This window comes from Pelophylax lessonae (genome assembly GCF_965119305.1).
Source record: "Pelophylax lessonae genome assembly, chromosome: 11".
Taxonomy (NCBI): Eukaryota; Metazoa; Chordata; class Amphibia; order Anura; family Ranidae; genus Pelophylax; species Pelophylax lessonae.
In genome coordinates, this window is record NC_138778.1 from 190897559 (window position 1) to 190916755 (window position 19197).

General features: G+C 42.9%; 1 protein-coding gene across 2 annotated transcripts in view; it reads right to left on the reverse strand.

The window, feature by feature from the left end:
* Positions 1-559: 559 nt before the first annotated feature.
* The window catches only part of ADA (adenosine deaminase), a 211460-nt gene continuing 192822 nt past the window's right edge, over positions 560-19197 (reverse strand). For both annotated transcript variants that reach the window (XM_082271886.1, XM_082271885.1), the window contains exons 7-11: positions 17469-17540; positions 16196-16297; positions 11717-11784; positions 9182-9311; positions 560-1130 (exon numbers count right to left, since the gene is read on the reverse strand). In XM_082271886.1, the coding sequence (XP_082128012.1) occupies positions 1026-1130; positions 9182-9311; positions 11717-11784; positions 16196-16297; positions 17469-17540 (477 nt within the window). In that variant the 3' untranslated portion in view covers positions 560-1025. The remainder of the gene's footprint in view (positions 1131-9181; positions 9312-11716; positions 11785-16195; positions 16298-17468; positions 17541-19197) is intronic.

Consider the following 19197-nt stretch of genomic DNA (forward strand, 5'->3'; position numbering starts at 1 on the left):
TTTGCCAGTGGTCGGGGTTGAGGGAGGAACTGTCACTTTGTTTACTTGCAAATAAAAGTATAAGAACATTTCCAAAGTTATGTTTGGAGCTGCCTCTTTCCAAAAGACGGTTGACCTAAATGCCAATATAGTTCAGGTCTGTAGGGTCTAGTTTAGGTTTTCTTCAATAGGAAATCCACTTCCTCCCCTACATTTTATATAGTAAGCACTGCTAAGGCAGATAATGTAGAGCAGAAATTGTCAACCTGTGGCCCCAGAGTGCATTATTAGTTTAGTATACTGTATGTGAAACACTAGCAAAGAATAATGGTTGGAGAGAAGGACATAATAGAGGAAGTAGTGGTCAAAGAGTATGGACACGTTACAGGTTGGGTGGACAACCTACAGAAGACCGCAAGGGACCAGGGGTAATGATTTACGGGGCTGGTACAGATTATTGCTATCATCCCATTTTAAATGAATGCTATCACTCCTACTATAGATTGGTGGGTCCAAGGGCCCATAAGTGTGAAAAGGGCCGCAAGTGGCAAACTGATCCTTTAGTCCAGAATTTGTCAAGAGCCTGATCAACGGTCTATGGAAAGGGGTAGCTCTCAAATAGGCATTTTTGGCAAAGAAAGTATAGAAAACATACCTGGTGAATTAATGACAGATCACCATAAGAATATCCTGACCTTGTCTGACCCATCTATGAGAAAGGATCAGGTGTGCCTGATAATAAATTCTGCATATTGATGGTTATATCCACCTTCTAGCATGAGAAAGGCAATTTCTATTGGTACAATAAGGCTGTATAGTGAGATAGCAAATAACCTGATTCAAATACATTTGGAGTGTATTTAGGAAGACCTGTCTTGCTGAGAGCTCCTCTTCAGTTTAAGATATTCTCAGCTGGCGGCCATGTTTTAAGGATATCTGCCATGGCTGCCGTGATGTGCTTTACAGATATCCTTAAAAGGGGTCTCTGTGGAAGAGATGGCCACGGTTGGAAAAAATCGAGTCTGTGATGTGATTCGGCGTCACCTTCAGAGCGCAGTGGAGAGCACCATGTCATAGGCCTCATGCAGCTTGTCCAGGAGCTCCTCCTTCTCTTTCTTAGGTAGGAAGCTGGATCGGGCTGCATTAATATTCTGTGAAATACAAAATCAGCATGCTTTGTTATATTCATTACAGGTACTTATATATAGCGCTGTCAATTTATGCATCACTTTACATATATATTGTACATTCACATCAGTCCCTGCCCTCAAGGAACTTAAATCTAAGGTCCCGAAACTCACATTCTTACATACACATACTAGGGCCAATTTGGACAGGTGCCATTTACCCTACCAGCATGTCTTTGGAGTGAGGGAGGAGTGCAGGCACAGGGAGAACATGCAAACTCCAAGTTGGTAGTGCCATGGTTGGGATTCGAACTAACAACCCTAATACTGTTAGGTGTGAGTTCTAACCACTTAGCCACTGTGCTTTAGAATTAAAAGGTAAATACTACATTTAGAGCCGGTTCACACTGAGGCGATCCGACTTGCCAGGGCGACCTCGGAGCGACATGCACGGACTTTATATCATTGAAGTCAGGGCAGGTCGCCCCAAAGTAGTACAGGACCCTTTTTCTAAGTCGGAGCGACTTGTGTCGCTCCTATTAGAACGGGTCCTGTGCTAATCTATGGCAGACGACCCACGGTGACTTGTCAGGCGACCAGGTCGCCTGACAGGTCGCCCCAGTGTGAACCGGCTCTTAGTCATTGGAATTTCTTCATTTTTAATAGGGATTATGTAAAAAGGCACAATAGGAAATAATAGCCTTTAAAAAAAAAAAAATGTATATTTGTGTTCACCCCTCATATATTATTCTAAAGGTAATATATCTCAGGGTTGCAATTAATTCTAATACCTGGTCACATATTAAAACTCCATACATTTATAGTTCTTATCTAAAAAAAAAAAAAAACACCTATAGGGCCCCCATAGTATCATCCAACATTCAGATACTAATGTATGCAAGGATATATTATATATCCACTAAATCCAGTGATATTCAAAATAACTATTACTATTATTTGCTGCTTATCAAACAATTGCCATCTTCACCGCTTTCCATCCTTTGTTGCATCTCAGGACTTCTACTTTGCAGCCTTTTTTAGTGACTTGGTGTCTATACGCCCTCCATGGTGTTGGCGTTTCTCAGAATTGGCTTCCTGATAATAACAGTGGACCATGCCTGTGCATCAACACACCACTTACAATCTGTATCCAAAGTGTAAATCCACTGGGTTGCACAGAAAAAAAAAACTATAGTGTGTACCAGACTTAAAAAAGGAAGTAAAGTCTGGAAAAAAAAAATTATTTTTGTTTACCGGCAAAGTATGTAATGCAAACTAGTACATTATGCGACACCTGAAAATGAAGCCCGCATCCATCTTCACCCGTCTTAAGCCCCGTACACACGCAACGATTATCGGCCGACCGATCATCCGTCTTTTGTCCAGAGTGGTGTTTTGTTGGTTGGAATGTGCCTAGACTGCACACGAATTTTCTCGTCCAACAAAATTCTACTTCAGAAGTGATGTCATGTTTTGGTTTGCTTTCTTTGTGTTCTTTCTTCTCTGAGCATGCCCAATCTTGCTCATAAGATTTTTCCCTGTCGAAATCTGTACTGACTGCACGAAAATCAGCCGTTGTGTTGACGGCCAACAAAAATTTTATAGCCTGCACGCCAGATTTTTTTCGGCCGAAAAGTCGGAGTCGGTTGTCGGAAGCATCATACTAACAAGCCGAAAATCGGCAGATCGGACGTCGGCCGAAAATTCCCTGCCAATTTTCGACGCGTGTGTACGGGGCTTTACTTCCAGGTCTGCGGACTCCAGCTGCTCTACTGGCCTGAGCCGTGCGATGTCACTCCTGCACATGCGTGGGAGCCGTCGGTCATGGCACAGGGCTCTGAATATACGGCATGGGTGGTTGTTCCTTCAGAGCGCATGCGTCAATGATATAATCGGCTGCATGCAATGTAAATGTCTCCTCAACAGTTCAAACTTAGGAGATATTTACAGTGCCTATAGGTAAGTCTTATTTAAGGCTTATCTACAGGTCCCTCTAAAAAAATTAGCATATTGTGATAAAGTTCATTATTTTCTGTAATGTACTGATAAACATTAGACTTTGATATATTTTAGATTCATTACACACAACTGAAGTAGTGCAAGCCTTTTATTGTTTTAATATTGATGATTTTGGGATACAGCTCATGAAAACTCAAAATTCCTATCTCAAAAAATTAGCATATTTCATACGACCAATAAAAGAAAAGTGTTTTTAATACAAAAAAAGTCAACCTTCAAATAATTATGTTCAGTTATGCACTCAATACTTGGTCGGGAATCCTTTTGCAGAAATGACTGCTTCAATGCGGCGTGGCATGGAGGCAATCAGCCTGTGGCACTGCTGAGGTGTTATGGAGGCCCAGGATGCTTCGATAGCGGCCTTGAGCTCATCCAGAGTGTTAGGCCTTGAGCCTCTCAACTTTCTCTTCGCAACATCCCACAGATTCTCTATGGGGTTCAGGTCAGGAGAGTTGTTAGGCCAATTGAGCACAGTAATACCATGGTCAGTAAACCATTTACCAGTGGTTTTGGCACTGTGAGCAGGTGCCAGGTCGTGCTGAAAAATTAAATCTTCATCTCCATAAAACTTTTCAGCAGATGGAAGCATGAAGTGCTCCAAAATCTCCTGATAGCTAGCTGCATTGACCCTGCCCTTGATAAAACACAGTGGACCAACACCAGCAGCTGACATGGCACCCCAGACCATCACTGACTGTGGGTACTTGACACTGGACTTCAGGCATTTTGGCATTTCCCTCTCCCCAGTCTTCCTCAGGGTCCGGTCACCTCTTCTCGTTGTGCAGCGTTTTCTGCCACACTTTTTCCTTCCCACAGACTTCCCACTGAGGTGCCTTGATACAGCACTCTGGGAACAGCCTATTCGTTCAGAAATTTCTTTCTGTGTCTTACCCTCTTGCTTGAGGGTGTCAATGATGGCCTTCTGGACAGCAGTCAGGTCCGCAGTCTTACCCATGATTGCGGTTTTGAGTAATGAACCAGGCTGGGAGTTTTTAAAAGCCTCAGGAATCTTTTGCAGGTGTTTAGAGTTAATTAGTTGATTCAGATGATTAGGTTAATACTGTAGCTCGTTTAGAGAACCTTTTCGTGATATGCTAATTTTTTGAGATAGGAATTTTGGGTTTTCATGAGCTGTATGCCAAAATCATCAATATTAAAACAATAAAAGGCTTGCACTACTTCAGTTGTGTGTAATGAATCTAAAATATATGAAAGTCTAATGTTTATCAGTACATTACAGAAAATAATGAACTTTATCACAATATGCTCATATTTGAGAGGGACCTGTATAGGTAAAAACATTACATGGATGTTTACAACCACTTTAACAGTGAGTACCTAAACAAGGACCGTCATGGCAAGATCACCAGGTAATATTTTTCTGAAAGCTGTAGTTTTGGGATTACTGAAAATTACTTCTGAAACAACCAAAGTGTTAAAGTGGATATGAGATGTTAGTAATCACTTTTACATATACTTCGTTTTTTTGCTTTCAAAAAGTTCCTGTGTTGTATAGTCACTGTTCATTAAAGGTCTTTTATACAAGTAGTATTTCAGAGCGCATGAAGGGTGAGAAAAATATTCACATATTATCCAATAAGCCAGGATGGTGGAGAAAGTTTGGGAATGTTCTCTGTAAACCATATGGATCATCTTTATTTATTTTTTTCTCACCCAGACATCCTCATTATATATACTCTGGGGGATAAAAATATTCTCTGGGGTATTATTATACAGGGACCTTTAAATATGAATAGTGACTATACATTTCTTGGGGGGGGGGGAAAAACAGATTTGGAAACCTTACAGTCAAAATCTTATACAAGCTTAAGTGCTGGTTCACACTTCTGTGGATGCGCTGATCGCATGTAATTCGGAGTGCACTGCTCCTTCATTACATGCAATCTCCTGTGCGGATACGAATTCAGTCATACACTTTGTATGGCTGAATTCGCAGCGCATCCGCAGCAAACACGCACAGGAGGCATTTTTTGAGCCGCCTTTAGAATCCGATCCTGTGCGTACTGTCAGATCGCACTGCGATATGCGATCAAACTGGGGGTGTCGTTAACATTTAATTGTGTGAACTGCCAGATGTGGGGATGCGATGCGGGAACAGACTGCATATTCGCAGCGTTCCCACATCGCAGAAGTGTGAACCGAGCCTTAAAGCTGATCTCCAGGTTTTATGTGAAGAGTAAAGTGGGGTAAACACTATAAGAAAATCGGGCGAATGATGATTGTCCGATTTTCCTCGTTGTTTCAAAGCAAATCAGAACTGATGAAAGAATTTTCTTACGAAAATTTGTATGAAAATTCTCGTACGACAAAGGCTTTTTTTGTTGTTTATTGTTTCTGATCATGCACATTCTTTCTTTTCTGATTTTTCTTGTACAAAAATTGTATGAAAACGGTACACATTAAAAAAAAATCATTCGTTTTTTTCCTGTACAAGAAAAATTTTGGAGTTTGTCCCTTCGAGAATTTTTGTAAGAAAATTCTGAATTGTCTGTAGAAAGTTCTGTACACACTATACGAAAATTCTTTGGACGAAAATGTTTGCCCGATTTTCTTATAGTGTGTACAAGCCTTAACTCCACTTTTGTTGAGGAAAAAAATATTCTCCCCTAGGTGATCTATGTACATTGCAAGGATTTTATAACCTTTGTTTCAGATTCCTGCCTTTTGTTGTTCTGAAGAAATAGCTGTGTCCACGATTAGAGTGAATGTGTCCATGATTAGAGTGAATGTCATTGGGAGTGACTTTTTCATTACTAATCAGCTGCTGAACTTGTAAAGTTTCAATGCAGAAAGTGGCAGGGTCTGCATCTTTTTAGACATGAATTCCCTTTGGGTGTATCTCACCAAAAAATACATTTTTGTTGTAGAGAATGTCTAAAATCAGATTTGTATCTTAGTGCAGACTTCTGGAAAAATCAGTAAGCCAATCACACAAGCAGTAAATGACATTTCTGGGGGCGTTCCTTATACCAACGGTCTACAGAATGCCTCCAGGTTGCCATATTACATTGAATGTTACAGAAAATGAAAGTGCTAGAGATTCAGAATTCAAAAGGTCATTTTTAATAACATTATATTACTACATGACTTGTGTCGCAATTGTATTTTTTTTTTTTTTTTTGAGAAATGTTTTTTCCCATGAAATTGGAATTACCTTTAAATAGTTTGGACCAAACAAACTATTTCCTTCACTAACACTTGCAGCGGCTGTGTGTGCTATACAAGTTGTATGTATCCCCCACTACATACAGTGCTGTGCTCCGTCAGTAGTACAGGGACTGGAACAAAATTGAGTAAGGTCAGTCACTCCCCAGGACCTTTGTATTCTATGAATGAATTGCAAAGCTTCCTCTGATTGGCTGAAGACATCACACACACTCCTCAGCCAATCAGAGGAGGCTTTGTGTTCATTCATAGAATACAAAGCTCCCGTCCACTGGCTGAGCAGCGCTCACCCCGACTCGATTTGGTTCCAGGAGCTGGATGGGGAGGTCTTGTCCTCCTGCCAGAACACAGCACTGTATATGGAATATACAGCACTTCCAGCCATTAGTGAAGGAAATAGTTTGGACCGGCTTGGGCCAAACAAACTATTTAAAAGTAAATGAAACCTAGAGTTCAGCTTTATCGTGTTAATATCATATCAAACTTATTCTACAACCTTTTAAAACCTGCAGCTTTCATTAAAAACGAATACTTGGCAATCCTGCCATGAAGGTCCTTGTTCAGTCACTTCCTGTAATAGGGTAACAAAGCTCTATCCCTGTCCCCAAGTCTGTTGTTCTGCATTGTCACCCTGTCACATGGGTCCTTGGAGGAGACCACAAGTGGTTATGCTGCTATTATGCTGGTATGGTCCACCATTGTTGCTATCAGGAAGCCAGTCCTGTACCAATGTTTTTTTTAGATATGGATGATTTCAATAGATAGCAATTCTGTGTACCTTTGTATAAATGATCACATACCTAGTATATAGGACCCATGCTATGCTTATATAGGGTTCTTTTATTTATTTGTTTCAATAATAAATATATATAGTTTTAATACTAGTTATTAGGATTAAAGCCTACTGTGTCTTGAAATGGTTCGAACCATTTCCTTCACCAACAGATGTGCCTCCTCAACAAGCTTTATAAGCAGCATAGAGCCGCAGCTCCTCACAGTATACAGAGCTGTGATCCCGCAGAGGTTCCTGTCCCGATCCTGGAACAAAATCAAACTGGATTGAGCACAGCTCAGCCATTCTCAGGAAGCTTTGTATTCTATGCATATGAATGAATACAAAGCTTCCTCCGATTGGCTGGAGGTGGAGAGGCAGGCAGATGACATTACAATTTTCGCCTCATTTGAATTCATTGAATACAAAGCTTTCCAAGAATGGCTGAGCAGTGCTAAATCCTTTTTGATTTTGTTTTGAGAGCAAGACCACTGCTGGAACACAGCTCTGTATACTGCATGCAGCTAAGGCAAGGCTATATACTGTTTATACAGCATGCCCAGCATACCTGTTAGTAAAGGAAGAAGTTTGAATTATTTAAAAGGCACAATAAACTGGATGCTAGGCTTTAATGGCATAGTCAACCTTTTGAAAAAAAAAAATGGCAATTTATTAATGTTTTGGGTTGGAGTCTGCAAAGCTCTGCTGCCATAATTTGTGGATCACAGATGCACAGGCTCCTCCAGACCAATTCTCCAGCCCCAGGTCTGTAACTTTGGTTAAGGAGTTTAGAAATAATTAATGGACTACAATTACAGTGACATTACTGCACTTGTGCTCTGCTGAGATCTGCGAGTCCCTCTACTACAGTGGCAGATGGGACTTGTAGGTTTCCCATTCACAGATTGGTGTAAATAGAAGATATGGCTGGAACACGGCGCTGATTACTGTATGTATCTAATGCCACTACAATATACCAGCACACCCATGGTTTAGTAATGAAAATAGTGTGTTTGGACCAGCTTGTCTCATTCATAGACAAACTAATGCAATTTTGGGGCAAAGTTCAACTTTTCCAAGATATAGACCAAAACTATAGATCTTGCCTTCCATCAGAGCAGTGTTTCTCAACTCCGGTCCTCAGGGCACACTAACAGGCCAGGTTTGCAAGAAAACTGAAATACATCACAGGTGATATAATTTGCTGCTCAGTGATTGCAGTATTCTACTCTGCATCTCCCCAAGGTAATACTTAAAATCTGGCCTGTTAGTGTGCCCTGATGCCCGGAGTTGAGAAACATTGCATCAGAACACTTAGACAGACTGGGATTCCAGCTCTTCTGAATGCCTTTTCTCCTGGTGGTAAAAAAAGCGCCGAAAGCCATGTTTTGCAAATGTGTTTAGGCGCTTATTCTTTTTATTGGCCAGTATATTCATTTACTCTGGCCATTGAAATATATGAAGGCTCAAGCACTAAACATGTTTAGACGCATTAGATGTTTTTTCTGACAAAATACTCTTTTCCTGAATGCACAAGTGATGTCCTTTCCTTCTGCCTTCAAACAGCCTATGGGTCCATGCACACATAGGCAACTTTGAGGGGTATTTAGAGGCAGAAAAAAAAGTCAAGCGCCCTTGACAGCTGCGTTTTCGATGCCCGGTGATGTTTTTGAGGCCTTAGGCCCCTTTCACACGGCGTGGACTCAGTTAAACAGATCCCCCTGCTCAGTGGGGGATCTCTCTGCTGAGATTGCATCAGTGGAACAGACACAGACCTGTCATTTGCTGAGTGGACAGGGACACAGCCCACTGTTCTCTATGGGGCTGTCGAATGGAAAAGGACCGCCTGTCTGTTTCCATCTGATTGTCATCCAAGCCAACCAGCTGAACGCCTATTTTTAGATTATAGGATCAGATCTGATGTTGGCAGGTATCTGTCATAGAGAGCAATGGATGGTCCACCTGAAAAAACTGTCCATCAGTGTGTAAGGGCTCTTACAGTATGCTTGTACTGAATGTATCAATATTGATGGAGCCAACACATCCATCACACACACCTCTTGGTACACTTTCCTGGCGTCATCCAGAGTACACTTACCACTCGCTTAAACTCTTCCTGTGTGAAGCCCATATGTTTTGTTGCAAGGTTATAATCCACGTCCAGCGTAGATCTAAAGATCAGAGGGTCATCTGTGTTCAGAGAGTAGTTGGCTTTGTCTTTCCTAAATCTGGGGAAGAGAAGAACCCTGGTTAGTGGTCCTGTACAGTATGCTTACAAGGGTGGCAAAAACTTAAAAATTTAAAGCATTTTCTGGCAGTCATTTAGAAATTAGTATATAGCTATGTAAGCAGATGCTCCAGTATAAACTACTGGGTGAGGGCTTGGCAACCTTGGCACTCTAGTTGTTCTGGAACAATAAGTCCGATAAGGCATTGCGAGACTTACACCCCCCATCCCAGTTATCACAAGACTGAGCAGAGAGAAGACATGGGAAATGATTATTGTGCTGTGCCCAGCTCCACCATGACAGATGCACTCATTCAGCACAGTCTCTGTAATGGTAGGTAACACTGGGGGGCAGTAATGGTCCATATACCCCACAGCACCAACAGCTAGATTACAGCTTCATTATGGACCCCTGGGGCTGCTTTGCCTACGTAGAATACTACATCTGTGTAAACATATGGAGCAAAGGGATCCTCTGCAGTCCACATTCCACAAAATGTGGACACTTTCCACTGGGTACATGGCATATCCTGATATGGGGCTAGGGAACAAGGTGTGCAATAAATATAATTTACAAAGTGGATTTCAGTACATTAGTATGTGTGATATTTTTCATAAAGTGGTTTTACACTAGTGTGCATGTGAGGTTTGAGTTTTACGGCTAAGGTCAAAGAACAACATATTTCACACACCCTCTCTAAGAACATCCCCATCATTCTGCACCATGCCATCAAAGCACTACCCACCCACTAGATTTGTAACTATAGCAGAAATCAGACTGGATGGAATGCTTTATACCAGCTTTATGGGCAACACATCAACTTGGGTGTTTAAAGGCCAACTATTGACCAAATGATTAGGTCTTCGATAGGGTGGTGGTAAGAGTTAGAACTTCTATCAGGTTTTTATTTACAATCCTTGTGGGAGTGCCTTCCCATACTGTCCCCCTTTTAATTGGCAGGATATGAATTTAAGGGGGGGGGGGTCACCAGGACAGAAAGATGGCCAGCAATAAATCCCCGACAGATGTCCCCACCATCAGAGAGATATCTAAAACTTTACATTTCCCCCATGGGACTTTAGAGGCATCCTTAACACATTGGGAAGATATACCATCACAAGTCTTTGAGATTCTGATACCAAGACAGGCAGAGAAGGGTAAGTTTTTCCAATGCACAGGCTTAAATAAAATCGAACAAAGGTTGTAACCCAACCCATTATTAGTAATAACATGTACAGATCAGCAGCTGCTTATCATAACACTCCTAGTGTCATTTATCAAAGTATCTGAAATAACCATCCAGGAGCAGTGAGCCATCTAGACCAGGGGTGCTCAACCTGTTGCCCTTGACTTTATGCCCATGATCTGGAATGGTGGATTGGCAAGCCCAGATAGCAATCAAGGTGTTGCCATCCCAGACCATCATAGTGCATGGAGTCAGTCGCAGAGGGAGCAGGAGCTGCATAAGCCGAGGCTTAAGCCTAGTACACATGCAACGAATTTCCGCCGACCGGTCGTCCATCTTTTGCCCAGAGTGGTGTTTTGTTGGTTGGAATGTGCCTAGACTGCACACGAATTTTCCCGCACGACAAAATTCTACTTCAGAAGTGATGTCATGTGTTGGATTGCTTTCTTTGTGTCCTTTCATCTCTGAACATGCCCAGTCTTGCTCATAAGATTTTTCCCTGTCGAAATCTGTACTGACTGCACGAAAATCGGACGTGTTTTGACGGAGGGCAAACATTTTATAGCCTGCACACCAGAATTTTTTCGGCCGAAAAGTCAGAGTCGGCTGTCGGAAGCATCATACTAACAAGCCGAAAATCGGCGGATCGGTCCAATTTCGATGCGTGTGTACGAGGCTTTACTCTGTAGTGCCAGCTACTGTCCCAGGCGCAGTAATACCAAGTGCACTTCACCTGGGACCTTTCTAGCAGCCTGGAGAGAGGTGCTGGCAGAAGAAAAGATCAGTGTATTAAACATCACATACTCTGCATTTTGCAATGGGGCCTATGGGGCTTATTAGCACTTATAAAACAGCTGCTTTCACACTGATCCATAGGCGCAACACACTACGGCTTTCCTGTGGGTTAGCTGCACTGAGCCATAGACTTCTATAATATCCTGCAGGTTTGGTGGGCTTTCATAAAGTGCATCACACCCACAAGATATATTGCAGTAAACCACAGCACATCAGCTTGAAAACAGCCTCTATAGAGGGCTCAGGACAGTAAGGGCTCATTTGCGGTTTGAGGGGGCGGAAAAACCCCACAGTTCATTGTGGGCTAAGACTGGTTACAAAATCATCCAAGTAACCCTTGCTCTTCAAAAGTTTGTGCACCTCTGACCTAGACAGCCTGTTAAAAAGAGCATACTGGGGGTTGTATCATGTATACATAACTTACTGTATGACAGGATGTTTGGTAAAATCGGGATCACAAGCGCTTGTGAGGTAACTGGACCATGGACATGTCTGTAACAGAATGACACAATCAGCACAAATTTTATACCCAACATGTTCTGTATAATGAAGAAAGGAGCAATAATTCTTTGTAAAAGGGTTCCTTATCATACATCCATCATGTGGGATCATCAGCAAGGACAGAAAAGCGAATAGCATCTTTCCAGTCCTTCAACCCCACCTTTATCTTAATGTGTATTTCCACTTTTGCAGTTCTATTTGGATAACACCTTTAGTCCTCATTCACATTGGAGCAATTTTTTTGTGCAATTTGACGGCGATGGCACCGTTCCAATCGGTGTGACGGCGACTTTGCGGCGCCGCTCAGATTTGCAAAAGTAGTTTCTGCACTACTTTTGGTGATTTCGGGTACGACTTCAATAGACCTCCATGCATGAAGCTGCACACATGTCTGTCAGGTCCCACCTGAACTCGCACAGAAATGCAGCTTTAAAATTGTGCCATTTCAGATCCATACTGTCACCAGTCAGTGTCCTTGATCACTGCCACACCAGTTATAGGATGACACTGTACTGCACTACTGACAGCATGTAGAAGAAAAAAAACGGTGAACATTTTTTTTTAATTTCTTGATTTTTCCAAAGAATTATGACAAAAAAAAATTACAATTTAAAAGCCTCACCATGCCTATTACTAAATACCTTGGTCTATCTACTTTCCAAAAAGGGGTCATGTGGGGGATATCTGCCAATCTAATTTCTTGAGGCCCAAAAAAGTCAGGACAGTACAGTCAGTACATCAGGTGTGATCAATTTTCATATATATATATATATGATTGTGGATTCTATAACGTTCCTACAGACTAAATAATATATGCTGATTTGGGGTATTTTCACCAAAGAAATTTAGCAGAATACATTTGGCCTAAATTTATGGAGAACAATTATTTGTTTGCAAAACGAAGAAAAATGCTCTTTCGTTCATTGACGGACACAGCTTCTGATCTTCTTAACTGTTTGGTTATACTGCCCCCTACAGCAGTAGGACACTAGGCAGAAAAAAAGTCTGGCTACGCCTATGGGCAGCCCCAGGGGGTATACTCCCTCTACCTGCTATAGGTACTCCGATTTTTTTTTTTATGCCGAGTCAGGAGTAAGGGCCCTACTTCCCTTCTGGGTTTTCTGGTCCTGGCAATTTTTTATTTTTAGATAGATTTTTTTTGTCTCCTGTTTTTTTTACTGTGAGATCTACAATCAACTGCCGGACTGGGCGACGGGCTGGATAATCTAGATCCAGTGGTCACCCCAGTCTGGCCAGCCAGCGCGCAGACCTCCGCTCTATGCTAGGTCGGCAGCAACATAGCCCCCCCAGACGGGGGCTGCCCTGCAATTTAATTGCCTCACAAAGTCTTATACGACCGGGTCTCACAGTGTTCCTTCTGGCCGACTGCCCCCCATTTAGATGGAAGCAGTGCCCGCCTGGTTCGTGGTATGGTAAGTTACTGTCCCCCCTCTCCCCCTGGAGGGTTTTGGGGTGGACGTGGGCCCCTCCATTAGACAGTCGGACCCCTGGGTTCCCATTCTTCCCGTTAGGCACCCCCCCTCATCGGTCTGGTGGTCCCTGTGGGCCATCTTGCCCCCCCCCCCTCCTTCACTATGCTGGGGCTGTGGGGTGGTTTGGTCTATCTCCTGGGGTGGGTGCAGGGTCCTGTGTTGATAATGGGGACGACCAACGACAACCAAGCGATCAGCTGTGGGGGGGGGGCTTCTGCCAGGGCCCCCCCCCCTTTCTGCCTGTGCTGTTTTCTGAGGCCTAGGGGATCCCTCCTGGGACCCTGGGAGCCTTGTGGTGCTGCCATTTTCTTATAGCCTGTGAGCTCAATACACAGCGGCCATGTTTGTGTAGTCCAACCGCAATTTTGCGGTGGTTTGCCATTGAAAATAGCGGCAGCAATGACAGTGGAGCCCCCTGGGCGGCGATTTCGGCTGTGGGAGCCCCTCCTCATACCCTGGTGCTGACTCCAGGATCTTTTCACTTCCTGATTGCTGCATATCGAGTGCAGATTATCCTGGTGGCTGCAGGTTCCTGTTTCTGGTGGGTGGCGAGTCTGGTGGGGGGTCCTCTCCCTCTCTGCTGAGGATCAATTAGATGCTCTGTTACTGGCGACCGGGTGGTGCTGCCGGAGCGCTGGGGGTGTCCCTTAGCAGTGTTTTACACCTTTTTTTTTTGTGGAGTCCCCTATTGACTCATGGAGTCCTTGGAGCACATTTCCTCACCTGATCCCCTCTCAGAGGCTGCGGGGGCCCGCTGGGTCCCAACCATCCATTGATGAAGTGACGGTGGTCTTGGGAGTCCTTTTTGTCCCTGGTGAAGGAGTTTTGTGGGCGACGGGCTAGCAAAAAGCACCCCCTGCCTCATCTGTCTCCTTAAATCCTGAATCGGATTTGTCCGCCACGGAAATGGTTCACTCTGCTGGGTCTGTGAGCACACGCCCTGAGTTCCCAGATAGTGAGGATGCACTGATTGTAGCTGTGTGTAAGACCTCAATAATGGAGGACGCAGCTGAATCTACAACGGAGGCTTCGGTTCCCTTTGGCACTCACAAGCCATCCAGAGCGGCATTATCCTGTCGTTCACCTTACTTGGTGTTCACAGAGATAAGGTGGTTCTGCGCCCCTGTCCGTTGTTTCTTTCAAAAGTTGTCTCTGATTTTCATTTGAATGAAGACATTGTGTTCCCTTTCCCTTGTCCCAGGCCAAAACATCCAAAGGAAATTGCTTTGCATGCCTTGGATGTGGTCCATGTGATTAGGGTGTACCTGGCAGTTACGGAGTCTTTTAGGAAGTCAGACTCACTGATGGGCCTCGGAAAGGGTTGTCCACTTCCTCTGCAACCATTCTCAGATGGATCAGACAGAGGGTGATTCAGGCCTATTCCATCAAGGGTCAGGTTCCTCCTTTCCCTGTCAAGGCACACTTTACTTGTGCACTCAGTGCCTCTGGGGCCTTCAGTCATCACGTATCAGTAACGCAGGTTTGCAAGGCGGCCACCTAGCTGTCTAGCGAACTTTGTGAAAGTGTGCACAAAGTTGATGTGTTGGCATCTGCGGATGCTTCCTTTGACCGTAAGGTTTTACAGGCTGCTGTTTAGAGGACCTGGTCCTCTTTAAGGGTGTATTGTTTTTTTTTTCAGGTAGGCTCCAGTTGTTTTGGTTGAGCTCCTGTTTACCTGGTTGGCTATAGTATAGCCTTGGGAATTTCTTTTTCGCGGTTCCCACCTCTCATGTTTACCACTGCTTTGGGACATCCCAATGGTTAAAAAGATCAGGAGCTGTGTCCGCAATTAATGAAAGAGAACGGGATTTTTGACTTGCCCTAAAATCCATTTCTATGATGTTCATTGATGGACACAGCACCCACCCCTCTGTAGAGTTGTAATTCTTCTGTCACTGCTTGTACCTATAGCAGAGAGAGGGAGTATACCGCCTGGGACTGCCCATAGGCGTAGCCAGACATTTATTCTGCCTAGTGTCCTACTCCTGTAGGGGGGCAGTATAACCCAATGGTTAAGAAGATCAGGAGCTGTGTCTGTCAATGAACATCAGAGAAATGGATTTTATGGTAAGTCAAAACACCCATTTTTTTTTTTCAGTCTTTTTTTGTTTATTTAGCAAAAAGTAAAAAACCCAGTGGTGAATAAATACCACCAAAAGAAAACTCTTTGTGCGAACAAAATGATACAAATTTAGTTTGGGTACAGTGTTGCATGATTGCGTAATTGTCATTCAAGGTGTGACAGCTAAGGGGGTGGGGGTGAAAGTGTTCGGTATTGAAGTGGTAAAAGAAAAGCTTTGGCCATACTACTCTTACCTCCCTGGCATCTACCAAACATTGAAAGATTGGCTTTGGGTGGGCTGACCCTTTAAATCTCTTCTAGCTATTCTGATGTGAAGGACATATTCACACCAACCAATCCTTTGTTAGTAGCAGTGTTGGGGGTAACTAGTTACAAAGTAACTGATTACAGTAACTACATTACTTTTTTTGGTAACTAAGTAAAGTAACTAGTTACAATACTAATATTGGTAACTACACTACTTTACTAGGCTATAGGAACGCGCTTTCCTGCGTTACCCAAGCCGTGCGATACAATCGTTATTTCGAAGAATAGAGAGGGATGAAGTTTATGACTTTTTTGTTGCACTTTATGTTTTATTCTGTTTTTTCAGGTTTTGTTCTCATGTTTCCCAAAGCCTGTGTTTATACAATAAACTCTATGCAGAAAGAGTGTCACGTATCTTCTTCTACACAGTCAATTAAGAAAGAGGAAAGTAAAGTAATAAGTAGTGAAGTTACTTTTCAAATGCAGTAACTAGTAAAGTAATCTCGTTACAATTTACAGAAGTAACTAGTTAAATTTTTTGCGTAACTACCCCAACACTGGTTAGTAGTACACAGCTCACCTCGAAGTGCATGTTACGGTTCAGCAGCTCCTTGTATAGGGTGGGATCTTCAGTGGTGTGATATCCATGTCCAATTCTTTCTGCTTTCAGCACCTCCACTGCCTGTGATGTTCAAAGAAAAATCCACACTGAGAATTATACTCAAAGTAAGAACTGACTCAGTACACAGCATCCAAACAGGTGTCTTTACCAGCCCAGGAGAGAGCAGTCACGGGAAACAGACCATTGCAGATCCTGACCTACTAGAACCTATACACTGTGCAATATTTATTTTACTGATTTTTTTTTTTTTAAAAGTCGAAGAGCTGCAGTGAGAAACAGTTGAAAAAGTTTCCCACCAGAAGCTCTCTATTGCAATATCTATTTTCTAACTAGATCACATGGGTGACCCGTTTCATTTGGGTTAAAAATGCAAATAGGTCTTTGCCTAGATTTGACAAGCAGTCCATTGTGATTTGGTCACATTTTGAAGACCAGGTATTAAAACCCAAAATTGGTAAAACCCAAAAGCAGTCGATGTGACAGTTTTGCTGGAAGGTTACCATGTCTCAAACCCATGAAGTCTGCATGCCTAGAATATACTTAAGACCCCAAACCCTACCCACAAGTCTGAATTGCCCCATTTGTTCCCAACACTGTCCTGTCCTCTCTATGAACATTACTCAGCTCTATATTCCTTCATAGTCTGCACCAATGTCAATGGAACGAAGCACAAAGAATACTTTGAAACAATTAAAGTGGTTGTAAACCTTTCCATATACCCAGTGAACGACTGGCCTCAGGTGATACACAGAGATGAAAAAATCCTCCTACATAAGATGTACCCGTTTATCTGCAGTCTTCTCTTCCCCTACATCTGTTCAAAGTCCAGAATTTGAGCTGTTATAAAAAAAAAAAGGGGGGTGGAGAGCTGAAGTCGCACTCTGCAGAGCTCAAGGAGGAGAGCTGATTGGAGGGAAGGGACACACACCCCCTTCACACAGGAACAGAGCCGAGGCTGTCAATCAGCTGGAGGTCCCTCCCCTGTCACCATTTTTCTCTTGGTGTCAGGAAAACTTGACAGAAGCGACTCATACGGATAGCAGAGAAAGAGGCAACAGACAGAAATTACACTTAGTGCTCTTAATAGAGACAAGTACACACTGTAGAGGAATATGCTTTGTTCAGATTTCTGGTCTGAAGTTTACAACCACTTTAAGTGTGTGAATCAGGGGCACAACTTAGGAAACCACCAGATTTGATCAACAATTTATCTCTCCTGTGATTTTCTCACCTCCTTGACGACACTTGGTGGGCCCACTTCTCCGGCATGGACTGTTCTGTGTATCCCACATCGTACGGCTTCCTGCAAACAATTTAATAATATAAAATCAGGACACCAAATACACACAAACTATACATGTCAATGCAGAAGATCTAGAGAAAGTTTAGCTTTGTAAAGAACATCTACGCACATGAAATCACGTAATGGGTCATTTTGAAGTATATCTGTCATATACACAGCATGAAGGCAGTCATTTTTGATTACTGGATTGTCAATCCTGATGATTTGAGTCAATGGGTCCGCGTGGTGGTCACCCATTAATCATACGACTCTATGAGAGACTATCAAGCTAGAGAAAGGAGAACCATCTATATACCCTTTGTGCCCTTATTAAGTGACTTCACAGAGGTGGCCCAATACCAGCCTAAAATTCTGGCATATACACTAATCAGCCATAACATTTTGACCACCTACCTAATATTAAGTATGGCCTTTTTTTGACTAAAACAGCCCTGACCCATTGAGGCATGGGCACCAAAGTAACATCTACATGAATGGCAGGACCCAAGGTTTTCCAGCAGAACATTGCCCAAACCATCACCCTGCCTCTGCCGATTTGCCTTTTTATACTGCATCCTGGTGCCATCTCTTCCCCAGGTAAGTGACGCACGCGCACCCGGCCATCCACATGATGTAAAAGAAAACGCGATTCATAAGACCAGGCCACCTTCTTCCATTGCTCAGCAGTCCAGTTCTAAAGTTCACATTTGAGACATTTCCACTTACAATCCTGTTTTAGCTATAGGACAGGAAGTGAAGGCAAATCTCAATAAAGACAGGTGTCAAAAAAAAAAAAAAAAGACAGGGGTATTGACCTTCCCTTGGGCTGTCCCCTAGATTAGAAATAGAGGACACAAGTTCTGGGGAAAACAAGGGATTCGAGGACACAAGTTCTGGGGACAACAAGGGATTCCCTCACTTTGGAGTCATTTCCTCTTAATTCCGATTTGGGCTATTGGACAGGAAGTGAAGGCAAATCTTCTCAAAGACAGGTGTCAAAAAATGACAAGGGTTATACCTTTCCTTGGGCTGTCCCCAGATTAGTAATAGAGGACACTAGTTCTGGGGAAAACCAGAGATTCTGTCACTTTGGATGCATTTCCTCCTACTTCCTGTTTTAGGAAGTGCAGGAAGATCTCCCCAATGGGACACGGATAACAAAAAAAAAAAAAAAAAACACTTTACAAAAAAGGTTATAACCCTCCCTTACTCTTAACATGGGGAAAAAAACGTTATTTCTACTTTAAAGTGTATGCAAACCCAAAACATTTTTGTTATTTAAGAGTATTGAGGGGCTAAAACCCACAATTAGTATATGTTTTAGCTGTCTGTCTTCTGCTGGGTGGGAGTCCCATCACTTCCTGTCCTGAAGACACAACAGGAAATGAGAGAAAATTTCTCCAAACCAAAAAGAATTCTTATCCGATTTTCACCAGCACGGATGTCCCTACGCTGGTGACACCAATATTTTTTGCCCAAGAGGGGAGAATGTCAGTGAGAATGGTCACCAAGACAAATTGTAGAATGAATCTTCCCAACAGGGGACATAGCAAAAAAAATAACTTGACAAAGTCTAATGCTGGCCATACAATGGCCGAAAAATAGTTCGAACTTGTTTTCGAATAACAAACACTCGGCCACGATTTTGCCATCATGTAATGACCATGTTTTGATCGAT